The following is a 14,397-nucleotide window of genomic DNA, read 5'->3' on the forward strand; positions in this document are numbered from 1 at the left end:
TTTTAGCGCACCATTAAAAATTTCGGCGTCACAAAAGATAAATTTAAGTCATAAATTTAAAAAGTTGAAGTTTTATATTTTGTATAATTATTGGATGTATAAATTGTTATCATCAAAATTGTGTTTTAGAATGTTTCCCAGCAGATGATATAACTGATGTTTTAGTTACCAATGGGTGATAAGAATAAAAACATTATACTGTGTTTTGATGGAACACTTGAAAATTTTGGTGCGCAGCCATTTACAAATGTTTTAAAGATTTATCAAATGTTAGACACATCTGATAAATCTAAACAAGTGTGTTATTACCAGCCAGGAATAGGGACTTCTGCTGACTTTGACCAATCTTATCATTTCAAACGAATTCTCACAGGTTCATATATTAAAAATATTGTTGATGCAATGTTTGCTTTTAGTTTAGCTTCCAATATTAAAAAGGTTTATCAGTATTTAATGAAACATTGGAATTATGGTGATAGAATATACATGTTTGGATTCTCACGAGGTGCTTTTATTGCAAGAGTTTTGGCAGGAATGTTAGAGCGAGTTGGGCTATTAAACGAAGGATTGGAGCACCTTATCGATATGGCATGGAATATCTACTCATACTGGGAATCTGCAGAGCAACCAACTATACCAAACTATACACTTTCTATAGTAGAAGAATTTAAGAGAACGTTTTGTACTTCACATCCAATTGAAGTCCATTTTCAAGGTTTATTTGATTCAGTAAATTCAGTAGGAATAATAAGAGACAGATCATTTCCATATACACAGCGCTCTAATATTGTAAATCATATTAGGCATGCATTGGCAATTGATGAGAGAAGAGGTAAATTTAAACAACAAAATTTTGAATTTGATGTTAACCACCAGTCACATTTAATTTCAAAATACAGAAGGCATATCTATGTGAAAATAAATTCTGAAAGCTGGAATGCTAGTTCAAATAAGGACAAACATACAATGTGGGATGTTAAATCACGCGGACATTTTCAATCAACAACTCGGTCTCTAAGCCCTTTTTTGCCTCCAACTGATCCACTTTCCAGCTCAAAATTAAAATTATCAAAAACATTAGAGCTGCCCAATAAACTTATGCTAAATTTAAGTATATATTCATCTTCCCTAGATCCAATTTCAACAAAGGTGAATGTGGAAGGTAATTTTATAATTGCTCAAGTACCAAGGAAGAAGCTTGAGAACAAATACTGCCCTGATCTCGTAGAAAAATGGTTTTCTGGGGATCATGCTGATATTGGCGGTAGTTGGGCAATAAATTGTAAAACTCAAGAACTTGTAAGTACCATTCCTTTAAGATGGATGTTAGCTGAAGCCATAACATTTGGTGTAAATTTTAAAGATCAATCAATTCACAAATTCGATGAAGAGACATCTACTATAAATTCAATTCTGACGCCAATTAATGATTGCCTGAGGTTTGCTCAGAAAAAACATCTACCAAAACTATTTATTGATACCCAGAATGACTTAAACCTAGACACTAATATACCAGGGAGCTCTGAGCAGAATATCAACCAGTTAAAGAGAGATCTCCAGAAAGGCAAAAATATAAAAAGAACAAAAGAAGAATTATTAAAACATATGTTTAACATTTCATGTGGTAGTATAAGCAAACCTATGATACTGCTTTGGTGGTGTTTAGAATATGTTCCGATTGGGAACCGTATAATAACTAGTGAAGGTAGATTAAAGACAATTTTTATACCAAACCTCGGGAGAACAAGAGATATACCAGAATCAGCTAGCCTACACTGGTCAGTTTATTGGAGAATAAAATATGACCCCAATTATCGACCAAATAATCTTCCTACTTACGTAAAAAATATATTATATGAGTTTGAAGGGATAAGGTTTGGTAAAAAAAATCAAAATTATTATCGAAGTTCAATGTTACTTTAAACAATATTAACCTGATCTATACGAATGACACTGTGAAACTGCGTAAAATTGATAGATTATGTTCTCAAGTTTTTAACAATAGACTAGCCAGAATCAAATATCGTAACGAAAGAAAAAAATATCTCAAGTGGTCTGAATCCTGTTGGGAAAATTTCCCTGATGACCTTAAAATTGCACTAGACAATTCTGACAATATCTAATATTATAACTAAGCAATCGCCTCCGTAAAGAAAGTATATTTGTAGTATCATTGTTATTAATATTTTGATATAATATAAAATATATCTATTTATATAATTGTCTTAAAGGAATAAAATTGTAGAGTCCAGCTCTATTTGAATCCATAACCTTCCGATTCCGTAATTGCAATCTTCAGTTTTTTTTCTAGAACTTCTTTATTTTTGAATTCCCATAAGCATAACTCATTAAAACATGTGTGTGCTAAAGGAAGAGGTTCTATAGTGGTTTTATTATAGGTTGTGTATGGGTTTATTGTTAATTTAGATATTTTAAAAGTTAAAGTTGAAATACCTGTAGATGGTATACGATCAGATCCCGTCACAAATTGTAGCAATTTTTTTTGCAATTCAGGATCCCAACTTTCAAGAATTTCCCAAAACCAATTAATAATTGTGTCATTATTTGTATAGCCACCTGTATACGTACATACGGAACGTAACATCGAAAAATCGTAACTTTCACTTTCTCTCTCACCACAAATTAACTTTTCTAATTCTTCTGAATTAAATAATTTACTAGACTCACATTGAGAAACCACCTCGTAGAATCCGGTTTTGAATTTTGTGAACTGTTTTTCTATACTTTTGTTCATATAAAAATCAAACCATTTTTGTATAAACTTGTCTTTATTTTCGTTGGTGACTGGTGTCAAGCTACCATTTTCACATAACTCAACAGTTACTTTTCTATTCTGTGAGTCAGTTATTTTATCTGGTACTGATTCAAACATTGGGTTGTCATATGTGGTCTCAAAATTCAATGAAAATGCTTCTTCAAAATCCGGTTCATTGTAATTTAATAATTTAATCAAACTTTTTCCAGTTTCTGGGTACAATTCCATATAATCACCAAATTTCAACTGTTCATGACAAAGCTTTTTATAAAGTGCTTTTGGAAATTGAATGTCTAAAATGGTGCTGTTAAATATAGCCAATCCTAAAACCAATCCAAATAGATAGTACATTTCTTCATTCTTATCATCAACAGACCCAGGATTAATATTGAACCATGAAAGATAACTTTGTTTATTATAAACAAAAAGACCATTCATAGGACTAAACAATGATTTGGAAAGTAATAAAAACCATTCTTTTCTTAGACCGCCAGCATCAATACCTGGTTCATCAATAAATTCCACTCTTAAGGATTTTAAAAAATCTTTAGGATGATTTTTAATCGATTTCAAAGAATCTGAAGTAATATGCGTCCTTCTGACTTTAATTTTGAAATAAACATCAAATTGTTTGTGTTGATCAATAGATTTTAGAAATGCCTGTTCGGCTTCAAATTCCATTATTCTTTTTACTTCATAATTCATAATTGAAATTTTTAAACCTAATGATAAAAGTGTTGGATGTTGGCAAAATGTAATACTTGATGTTGAAGTATTCTTCAAATTTGTGTAGTCCCTAATGCTCCTTATTGTTGATCTTCTATTTAGAGATTTAGTTTTTTTCCAGTTTTCAAAATCTTGTTTATAGTCTATAAAATCAAGCATCATATTATAATAACATTGTGTGGATAATTTTTTAAAAGTCTCTCTAGAATCATTAGCCAATTTAAAAATTGTCATTAAATTTGCTGCGTTTTTAATATGCCAATTTGTGTCATAATCATGAAGTTTAAATTTAAAATCACTTTTAGAAGGAACATCTACACCGTTTAGTTTATCAAAAAGTTCATTATTGTTTAATTCTTGATTCCATGTTCCTTCTCCTACAGGAGAAGGTTGGTTGCTACCATCAATATCATCAATATCATCGTCATCGGAATTATACCAAAGATTGTGATTATTGTTGTTCGTAGTATACATCCCATTATTATTATTATTATTGTTATTACTTGTGGTTGTCCGTGAATTGGATGTAGTGTGATAAAGACTCCCAACAATACTATATCTTGAGTTTGTGATTCTTGGTTGAGGAGGTTTTATATTTTCATTTAAACGACTTTTAAAAATCCTAGAAAATTGGAAAGTTATATATAAATTCACTGTCTCCACATATTGTGATAAAATATCGAGAGGTAAAACTTTCAAAAAGTTCACAAATTGCTCGAACTTGGGTTTGCTTATAATTTTAAATGTTGACATGTATCCGATACATCTTTTTGTTAGTTCATAAGAAACTGAGTTGATTTCTGAAGTTGCAAAACGCGTTAGACCTCTCTTCTTTAAATTATCATTACTCTGAGATTGTGTAGATGACGTATTATAATAAAGACATTCCCTAATCATTGGATTGGACCAAATTATAAGAATCCATCTAAAGGATGCGTTATTATCATTCAAACTATATTCCAATCCAGGTCTTTTTAACATATCATTACAGGCACATAGCATTGAATAAAAAGGTTTTCTAGTTGGAAGCTTAATTAGGAGTTCATAGAAGCTATTCAACTCTTTAAAATCAATAATTGCGTTGTGAACTTCACCCTTTTCATTTCGTATAAAAAATGAATTATTTAATATTTTAATGCTATGAAAGCATTCAACTAGGTAATTCCGAACAGGATTAAACATCCTTGATTTTTCTTCACTAGTAATATCTTTCTTTGGTTCATTGCTCATTTGCTTAAGCTTCAATTTACATTCGTTAATTATCTTCGTTAAGGTAGTTAAACTGCAGGTTGCGATTTCTGAATTCTGTTGTGGTTCATCCAATTCATTTTGTTCTTTCTCTATATAGGTCGAAACCTGACAGACTACGCATCTCACCTTTGGTATGTCATTGGGTAGTCTTAATAAAGTACCACAACAAGGACAATTGATGCTGACTTCTTTAATGACTGTATTTTGTTCATTAGCAATACTTGTTTCTTTGGGATTGATCGGAGCAGCAACAATAGTCTTAGTTCTCATAATATTTTTCTTGGGAGGTGATAATACCTCGTTATTGGCATTTGGATCGTGTACTTGTGAAGATTTTGCCTTTGTATTATTGTTAGTAGCAAAGAAAACCTGATTTGGGTCTACTTTAGTGGCCGAAACAATTTTTGTTTTCTTTGTCCTGTCTAGAAATTTTTTTTAAAGAACAAAACCATCTTTCAAATAACATTAACAGAACTTCAATATAGGTAATACCTTTAATTTCGATAAAATCGTTTACAGGGACTCGAAACGTAGGATCTTTCTAGAATGGAATCGATAAGCAAACGTGGCTTAATAATGCACCGAACCTATCGTAAACTCCGAGCAATTCAATTCAATTCAAGTTGATCGATTATCAATATGTTTTACATCCAACAATTATCAAAAGGGTATTGTTTTTATTTTTATTTTTTTAATTAGATGTCCAAACGAAAACATAGCTTTGTGGAATTTCAAGGTACAAAATAAGGCGACATAATAAAAATGCTGTAATTGGAAAATATATTTAATTAATGGTACTTAGTAGCGCTAGTTACACTCAACATACAGATAATTTCCAGCAAGCGATTACTAGTATTTTAATTTATAAGGAACGTGTCTGTAGAGCGTTCTAAATTCCTTTATTATTGATATTTAGTGTTCTTCTAGATAAGTTATATATATATTTGAAAAGCCACGCTAAATAATGACCTACCATAAAACATAGAAGACAATCATGCTAAAGCATATATATAGGTCAATTTTATATATAAATGAGAATAGCAAAAAACGACCGAACTTAGATCAATAAAGTCTCAATCTTGTCCTTGACGGCGTAGATTTGGTTCTTGATGGAAGAAGCGTCGTTGGTGGTGATGGAGGCAGCAATAACTGGTCTGGAGACACCACATGCTCTGCCTAGAGCGACTCTTGAAGGAACGAAGACATATGGAACGTTCTTATCTTCACATAATAATGGTAAATGTAGTAAGATTTCGATTGGTTCACAGTCAGCAGCCATGATGATGAATTCGGAGATACCTCTGTTCAAAGTCTTGGTGGCCTCGTTGGCACCTTTCTTCAATTGTCTCAAATTGGCAGACTGTTGGACAACATCTAAGATCTGTTGAGATAGTTCAGCGTCAGCTAATGGAAAGGCTTTTGGGTTTGGGGCGGACATTTTTTATGCGAGTGGTGTGGTTCTGGGAGGAGTGTCAATCAAAAATTAATCACTAAAAATCAGGTTATTCAAGTTCCTTGCTTATAAAAAGAATACTGTCTACTCAGAAAAAATGCCAGCTCGCTTGAATGGCCCTCTGAAGTAAGAATCAATGAAAAACAGCGACTAACAAACAAATATAGAGTCAAGATGAAAACCAAAACACTAACAGATTCTATTCCAGTAAATAAAACTGACTGCTGTTATGTATTTATATAAGTTTGCAAAAGTGAAAAATAAAAATTTTTTCACTTTTTGCGATGAGCTTCCCTTTTCGGACGTTCGGTTAACCACGGATAAACGCGGGGGTCCGGGTAGACAGGAGGCAGGATGTGGTGAGTATTGGTTGAGAGTGAACCAAACTGGTACTTGTTGAAGGATAAGGAGCATTGTGCAGAGTATATCCAGCCTGCGATGGGCTGGATCAGGTGGGATACGGAATGCCATTTGATCTGGCTTCTAATCCATACTATATATATATATATATCTGGAACAATTGTGCCTGTGCTCCTCCGTCGCTGGACAGTTTGGGATCTTTGATAGCCGGGTAACGGCGATACCCCGGTGAAATAATTACTATGCTGCTTAATTTAGTACTGTAATGTATGGTGTGTCCTTTAAATATGGTCAACAGTTTATTTATAAAGAGTGACTGAATTGACGTTAGAGTGTATTCATTGTCAATTGCGTCTCTTTCAATTACAAGGCAATCCTAAGGTCTGAATTATTGCATTCTTCCTGCCTCTTTTTGTTTTACTCTTTTGAATAATTTTTTGTGAGTGGCTAAGATGTCAAAATATGGGCCATTAAGTATGGGAATGGATGATGCATTTGATGACTCAAATAATGCTGTTAGTCCTGATTTCAATTCGAATAGTACTGGGGAAACGGTTGAGAAAATGATACCTGAAGTGGCTAGGTTTGATCAATTTACCACGATAGACTGGATTGCGGAGGAAAGCACTCCTGTACTGTTAACAAATGGTGCATTGATCAATGTGTCGAATATTAATGATATAGATAGCAATAACGAGAACAATGGCAGGGCAGAGTTCTCAAGGTTTGGTAATTACAAGAAACTCATCTGGGAAAGATCTAGGGCTGTGATTACATTGACTTTAATTGCAATTACAATCGGTTGCATTGCTGCTTTTTTACAAATATTTACAGAAACATTAGTTAATTGGAAAACAGGTCATTGTAAAAGGAACTGGATTTTAAACAAATCATTCTGTTGTAGTATTGATTTATCAGAGGAAGGGAAAAGTGAGGACCCAGTGGGAAAATTTGTAGAGGCTGGAATGAATTTCAGGAAGAGAATGTTTATGGAACTTTCGAAAAGAGAAGAATTAGATTGTGTCGATGATGGGTTATGGGTAAATAGATCAGGGATCTTAGCGCCTTTCATCACATTTATGTTATTTTCCATACTCTTCGCACTCGCAAGCAACCTTTTAGTGAAATACGTAGCACCAAGTGCTACTGGCTCAGGTATCTCAGAAATCAAAGTTTGGGTTTCTGGTTTCCAATATAATGATAAGTTCTTAAACATCGTTACGTTATTTGTTAAGAGCATTGCTTTACCCTTGGCAATTTCTTCCGGGTTAAGTGTCGGCAAAGAAGGTCCTTCCGTTCACTACGCTACATGTGTCGGTTATGTCATTACAAATTGGTTATTGAAAGATGTTTTAACGTTTTCACAGCAATCAGAATACCTGACTGCTACGAGTGCAGCAGGTGTAGCTGTCGCATTTGGTACTCCGATTGGGGGTGTACTTTTTGGTTTAGAAGAGATCGCACCAACAAATGAATTTAAATTAAGTACATTGTGGAAATCGTATTACGTGGCGTTAGGTGCTGTCGCAACATTAAAATTTATTAACCCATTCAGGAATGGTATGATCGTTTTATTCAATGTCACATATGATAGGTACTGGAAAGCATCTGAAATTCCAATTTTTATTTTACTTGGTATCTTCGGTGGATTATATGGTAAATATGTTTCCAAATGGAACATACATTATGTCCAATTTCGTAGGAAATATTTGTCAAGTTGGCCAACTCAAGAAGTTTTGATTTTAACTGTGTTCACTGCTTTTATTTCATATTTTAATGAATTCTTAAAGCTAGATATGACTGAGAGTATGGGTATTTTATTTCATGAATGTTCCTCATTAAATAGCGGAGAAGAATCAACTTTTAGCCACAGATTATGTACTATGGATAAAAACCCTACCATTGCTAGTTTTATACAAATCACAACTTCCTTGGCATTTGCAACAATATTTAGAACAATTATGGTTGTCATGTCGTATGGTGCAATGATTCCTGCCGGTATTTTTGTCCCTTCAATGGCTGTCGGCGCAACATTTGGTCGTTTTGTCAGTTTGTTTGTTGAAAGAATTATTAACGATCAATCATCCATTACTCCTGGTACATATGCATTTTTAGGTGCCGCTGCTGCGTTAAGTGGTATCACTAACTTAACTATTACCGTTGTCGTGATTATGTTCGAATTAACTGGTGCATTTATATATATTATTCCTACGATGATGGTTGTCGCTATCACGAGATTGGTATTAGAACATGAGAAAGTGTTTGGAGGTATCGCTGATCAGATGATTTTAGTTAATGGATTTCCATATATTGAGCTTGATAGCGAAGATACTTTCATGAGACAGCATACTGCCGAGGATATAATGACTAAAGATTTGAAGTATTTATCTGAGACAATGAATTTATCAGAAATTAAAGATATAGTATATTCACATGCTGGCAGTGTATTAAAAGGGTTCCCTATAATAAGAGATTTTGACCAAAGTGAACCAGATAAAGTTATGATAGGTTACGTCCTGAAGAAGCATTTACTTGCAAAGCTTGAGGAACCAGACTTTATGTTTACTGATGAAGAAAGCGTAGTGGTTAATTTCATAGAGGCCAAGAATGACAACAATAGGGTTCTTGACGAAGCATTAAGCTTGATTAACTTTAGCGATGTTGTAAATTTCTCACCAATAACAGTGAAACCAAACACTCCTGTTTCTTTATTATTCAGAATGTTTAAGCAATTAGGTTGCAAGACTATAATAGTGGAATCACAAGGTATCATCAAGGGTCTAATAACAGTAAAAGATTTATTAAGATTTGAGAGGTCTAAGCATAGAGAAATTTATGGACCATTTTACCCAGAGAGTGAATTTTTAAGTGAACGATTTTGGCCAATTGTTAAACAATTAATTAACAGATTCAGATAGAGCAAGTTGTAAATATAAATATAAGTATTCAAATATATACGCTTTTTCTAATAATAGTGATTCAAACGATAATTATTTTATTGTATTTCAAAAGAAATTTAGAATTAATATCTATATGTATATACACATAAAATCTATATATTTTAATGTTTCAAAATATGCACTTTTTTATTTGTAGAATTGCTCATCAATTCCTCTTTAGTGATTTCATTCCACATCAATAATACTCTGTTAGTAAAGAGAGAAACCCAACTATGGAATTAAGCCTCCGCTTGAGTAATAATTTCTGCTAGATTTTCCATTAGCAAACAAGAATATATGTCGGGTGTAAAATAAACAAAATTAACTGATGATGTTAACTTGATACTAACTTCATTAGTTTAACAAACAACGTCTTGAGTAGCCCTAGAGTTCAGCAATAGTGCAACGATCAAACCATATAAACCTAAAACTTCAGCGAAAATCAAAATCAAAATCATACCGACGAATAATCTTGGTTGTTGTGAGTTACCTCTAACACCTGCATCACCGACAATACCGATTGCAAAACCAGCAGCTAAACCACTTAGGCCGACTGACAGACCGGCACCTAGTTGGATGAAACCAGTGTATAGAGCTTGTTTTTGACCTAGAGAATAACAAACTAGAACGGAAACAACCAAACCGTAAATGGCAATGATACCAGCCATAATGACAGGAACAATGTTCTTAAACAATAAATCTGGTCTTAAGACACAAGTGGCACAGATACCGACACCTGACTTAGCAGTACCGTAAGCAGCACCAAACGAGGTGAAGATAATGGCAGCAGCGCAACCCATGGCACCAAAAAATGGAGCATAAACAGGACATAAATCAGTACTCATTGTATAATTTTAATTGATCAAAAAAGATGAAGAGAAGTAAGGATTAATGAAATTTTAAAATGTTTCGTGTGTACCTTGATCTAAGTGGACAACCAAAAATATAACTAAAATAAAATCAATATATATACAGATATATATATTTAATATGAAGAAAATCTAATTACTGGCTCTAATAGTACTGACGCAAGTACGAAATTGATGGATATACATTACTTTTACATATATAGATAAATATATTTAACTAATTATATTTCAAAAGTTAAGGTAATATATCATACTAATTAGCTGAAAAAAGAGCCTTTGATTAATGCAATATTAGCCTTTTGAGATGAGACCTCTCATTTTTGGCAACAAACCACAATTTTTGAAAGAAGCGTCAACAGTGTGTCCGGGTTACATGGTGCTGTGTCATTGGGCACGGATGGAATAGTGTGCATCCGTGCACCACACACTGCAATGTGTGATAAGCTGTCCAAGACTGTACAATATGTATATGATTATGTGTCTGTAAAGGTTGCTTTGATCCAAATTATATCTGGTTCATATTATTATATAATATTGTTATGCATCCTCATCGATTAGGTATCTTTTTTTGGGTTGGGTTGGATTGTTCTGGGGTGAGCCATTATTTTTTAGATGACTTTTTGAAGAACCCTTCTAATGTGGTTTGCTTCTTGACGCCAGTGGTCCTTGTTTTTAATGCACTCTCTTGTTTAATCTTATCTTTGTTTGCTGATGAGGGTAAAGTTTTAGGTTTTTGTTTCGATTTTGATGGGGTCTTGGTCTTAGGTGCGGGACGTTGTGTAACTATGTAACCTTCTTCGTCTACAAAGGATGAAGACACTTCTTCTGGTACTTCTTTATTCTCTTCCTCATCTAGTGCTTCAACTTTTTTCGGCGAACTAGGGTTCTTTATACCTAGCAGTGACTCCTCAGCAGTCGTGTCTAGTAAGTCTTCCAGATTTTCATAATCTTTTTCTGTCTTAGCAGGAACTTTCTTTTCTTCTTCTGTCTTGAGGTGAGTTTCTTGTGTACTTGCATCGGCGGCCTCTGATGCTAACTCAACATCATCCTCGTCTTCATCATCGAATATTCCTTTCAAACTCTCTAATTGTTTCTTTCTCTTCGGATCGTTTTGCATCTTCTTGTTTTGTTCGTCTTTTCTTTTCTTCAATTCGTTTTGTCTTTCTTCCTCTTTCTCTTCTCTGGCTCTCTTCATTTTAGCCAATATTTCAGTCGATCTCAGAGAACTTCCAGGTTTACTCTTTGTCGTCGAGCTATTGAGTTTCACAGATTTAGCTTCGTTCTTGCCATCAGCTGCGATAGTCTTTGATCTCTGGGACATTGTAGAGGTTCCTTTGCTCTCACTGACGTCAGCTGTGTGAGATCTGTTCACTATCTTAGGGACGCTACTCGCAACGTTCACTTCCGCTATCTTCCCCTTATATTCAACGCTATTCTTGATTGTTAAGCTTTTGTAGTGATCGCTTATTGAACTCATGGGAATATATTCTTTCATCGGATTGAACGCATATATGAAACAATCAACAATATCCTGATTCAAACTGTCAAAGGAGCTAATATCATTAACTATTTTCATATCTCCATCTTTGAACACGCAAAGTATAACACAATTGAATTTCATACCAGTCGTTTGTTTATAATATTCATACATAAAACCCTTTGCTTGTAAATGACTGACCGCAAATGCAGACATTAAATCTTGAAATTGAACAGCTTGCACATCAGTGAACAACCGCTCGTTGATGAACTCAATTATCTTTGTATTTAGAGTATCTGACATAACCACTTTATAGTTCAAATGCACTAACTCACTCACTTAAAAAATCAATATTACTACACTAAGTCAACGATTTCAACACTATCACCAAATTCAACTACAAGTTGTGTCTGTCTGGAACTTATGAAAAACAATGAGCGTGTATCACCTTTCGAATTCACTTACTTAGAACCGCAAAACGTACTGTACATATATGAGTAAATACAGTCATTTATATTAAACTAAGAACATCTTGGATTCTTATTCATGAGATTGATATGATTGCTATGAATTATAGAAAAACTGACGCGCCTAACATTTTCGTGTCTTTAAAATTCGATGCCGGTGTCGTAGCTATAGTAGGAAATACTAGCATTTATCCTGTACAATGATGAAAAGTGTCAGAATTATTGTAGTGTATGTGACAGAACTAAGTGTTTATGACACTTTGAGTCCAGAACTAATAGATCACTTACTAATGGAAAGAAGGTCTAGAACAATCTTTCAAGTGGTAGGTGAAAACTATTCACTGTAATGTAAATGGCTGCGTGATAAACATATACGTGCAGTACAGCACTAAAGAGCCTAGGAGGATGAATGAACACGTACGCATGTTCATTCAACTGTCAGATTAACTCATATATAAGGAGGGCATCTAACTCTATATAGAATAGTTTAAATACACTAATAAAGGACCAATCGATTATTTAACTATAAAGAAGATGGACTATACTAGAGCAACTGAAGTGGCTAATGACACTAACTTAGATGTTGGAACTAACCAACATAAGCTTGTTTCTCCACAAAAAGATGCTTTCTTAGAGAAAGACTCGATACACTAAGGTCAATGGGAGTTTAAATAACTGGTTGAAGTATGGTTGCTTTGATACATCTATATACAAAAAGAACAATGGAAATATAAAGTGAAAGCAACAAAAAAATAAAATTAGCGCTGCTCGGTTTCGATCCGAGGACATCAGGGTTATGAGCCCTGCGCGCTTCCACTGCGCCACAGCGCTTGCTAATTTATGGTAAATTTAGAGTATTAAGCTATGTAACATCACAAACATGTAAATTAGTCCAAGGAATCAAATGCCCTAACGATTGGAAATTGTTGGAACTGTGTGTTGGAAATGAGACTGGTCATATAAGTGACTATACGATACCAGATATTACCTCTTTAGGAGATTATTGTTGCAAACCTGAAACAATAGTGCCTGCAAGAATGTAATAGCAGAATTCCTAATGCATAAATAGTACTGTAGAACCATCAGTCTGCCGTACGTGTTCAACTCGACGACATCTGTCAGAATTATTGTAGTGTATGTGACAGAACTAAGAGTTTATGACACTTTGAGTCCAGAACTAATAGATCACTTACTAATGGAAAGAAGGTCTAGAACAATCTTTCAAGTGGTAGGTGAAAACTATTCACTGTAATGTAAATGGCTGCGTGATAAACATATACGTGCAGTACAGCACTAAAGAGCCTAGGAGGATGAATGAACACGTACGCATGTTCATTCAACTGTCAGATTAACTCATATATAAGGAGGGCATCTAACTCTATATAGAATAGTTTAATTACACTAATAAAAGATCAATCGATTATTTAACTATAAAGAAGATGGACTATACTAGAGCAACTGAAGTGGCTAATGACACTAACTTAGATGTTGGAACTAACCAACATAAGCTTGTTTCTCCACACATTTTAATATATTAAGGCAATGAACACAACTATTGAGCAACATCATATTTCAATCTACCTTTCTGTCCAACGAGACGACGTCGTCGAGTTGAACACGTATAGCAGACTGATGGTTCTACAGTACTATTTATGCATTAGAGATTCTGCTATTACATTCTGGTAGGCACTATTGTTTCAGGTTTACAATATTAATCTCCTAAATAGGTAACATTGCCTTAATATATTAAAATGTGTGGAGAAACAAGCTTATGTTGGGTAGTTCCAACATCTAAGTTAGTGTCATTAGCCACTTCAGTTGCTCTAGTATAGTCCATCTTCTTTATAGTTAAATAATCGATTGGTCCTTTATTAGTGTAATTAAACTATTCTATATAGAGTTAGAAGCCCTCCTTATATATGAGTTAATCTGACAGTTGAATGAACATGCGTACGTGTTCATTCATCCTCCTAAGATCTTTAGTGCTGTATTGTACATCTGTGTTTATCGCGTAGCCATTTACATTGTAGTGAGTAATTTTCACCTACCACTTGGAAGTATTGTTCTAGTACCTTCTTT

General features: G+C 33.9%; 6 protein-coding genes and 1 non-coding gene across 7 annotated transcripts; 2 read left to right on the forward strand and 5 right to left on the reverse strand.

Moving 5' to 3' along the window:
* Positions 1 to 171: 171 nt before the first annotated feature.
* On the forward strand, positions 172 to 1,923 carry TPHA0B04010 (uncharacterized protein; the record flags this gene model as incomplete). The annotated part of the gene is made up of 1 exon (XM_003684459.1): positions 172 to 1,923. The coding sequence occupies one exon, from the start codon at positions 172 to 174 to the stop codon at positions 1,921 to 1,923; it is 1,752 nt and encodes a 583-aa protein (XP_003684507.1).
* A 331-nt stretch (positions 1,924 to 2,254) lies between these two features.
* On the reverse strand, positions 2,255 to 5,023 carry HUL4 (putative E3 ubiquitin-protein ligase HUL4; the record flags this gene model as incomplete). The annotated part of the gene is made up of 1 exon (XM_003684460.1): positions 2,255 to 5,023. One exon carries the CDS (start codon positions 5,021 to 5,023, stop codon positions 2,255 to 2,257), a length of 2,769 nt encoding a protein of 922 aa, XP_003684508.1.
* Positions 5,024 to 5,810: 787 nt separating this feature from the next.
* SNU13 (RNA binding protein SNU13) lies at positions 5,811 to 6,191 on the reverse strand (the record flags this gene model as incomplete). Its single annotated transcript, XM_003684461.1, has 1 exon — positions 5,811 to 6,191. One exon carries the CDS (start codon positions 6,189 to 6,191, stop codon positions 5,811 to 5,813), a length of 381 nt encoding a protein of 126 aa, XP_003684509.1.
* Positions 6,192 to 7,018: 827 nt separating this feature from the next.
* On the forward strand, positions 7,019 to 9,484 carry GEF1 (Gef1p; the record flags this gene model as incomplete). Its single annotated transcript, XM_003684462.1, has 1 exon — positions 7,019 to 9,484. One exon carries the CDS (start codon positions 7,019 to 7,021, stop codon positions 9,482 to 9,484), a length of 2,466 nt encoding a protein of 821 aa, XP_003684510.1.
* A 380-nt stretch (positions 9,485 to 9,864) lies between these two features.
* TPHA0B04050 (V-type proton ATPase 16 kDa proteolipid subunit) lies at positions 9,865 to 10,350 on the reverse strand (the record flags this gene model as incomplete). The annotated part of the gene is made up of 1 exon (XM_003684463.1): positions 9,865 to 10,350. One exon carries the CDS (start codon positions 10,348 to 10,350, stop codon positions 9,865 to 9,867), a length of 486 nt encoding a protein of 161 aa, XP_003684511.1.
* A 625-nt stretch (positions 10,351 to 10,975) lies between these two features.
* On the reverse strand, positions 10,976 to 12,154 carry POL32 (DNA polymerase delta subunit POL32; the record flags this gene model as incomplete). Its single annotated transcript, XM_003684464.1, has 1 exon — positions 10,976 to 12,154. One exon carries the CDS (start codon positions 12,152 to 12,154, stop codon positions 10,976 to 10,978), a length of 1,179 nt encoding a protein of 392 aa, XP_003684512.1.
* A 923-nt stretch (positions 12,155 to 13,077) lies between these two features.
* On the reverse strand, positions 13,078 to 13,149 carry TPHA0Btrna8M. Its single transcript has one exon. It is a non-coding gene; the product is annotated as a tRNA-Met (tRNA).
* Between the last annotated feature and the right edge of the window lie 1,248 nt (positions 13,150 to 14,397).

Source organism: Tetrapisispora phaffii, chromosome 2 (assembly GCF_000236905.1).
Source record: "Tetrapisispora phaffii CBS 4417 chromosome 2, complete genome".
NCBI classification, from domain to species: domain Eukaryota; kingdom Fungi; phylum Ascomycota; class Saccharomycetes; order Saccharomycetales; family Saccharomycetaceae; genus Tetrapisispora; species Tetrapisispora phaffii.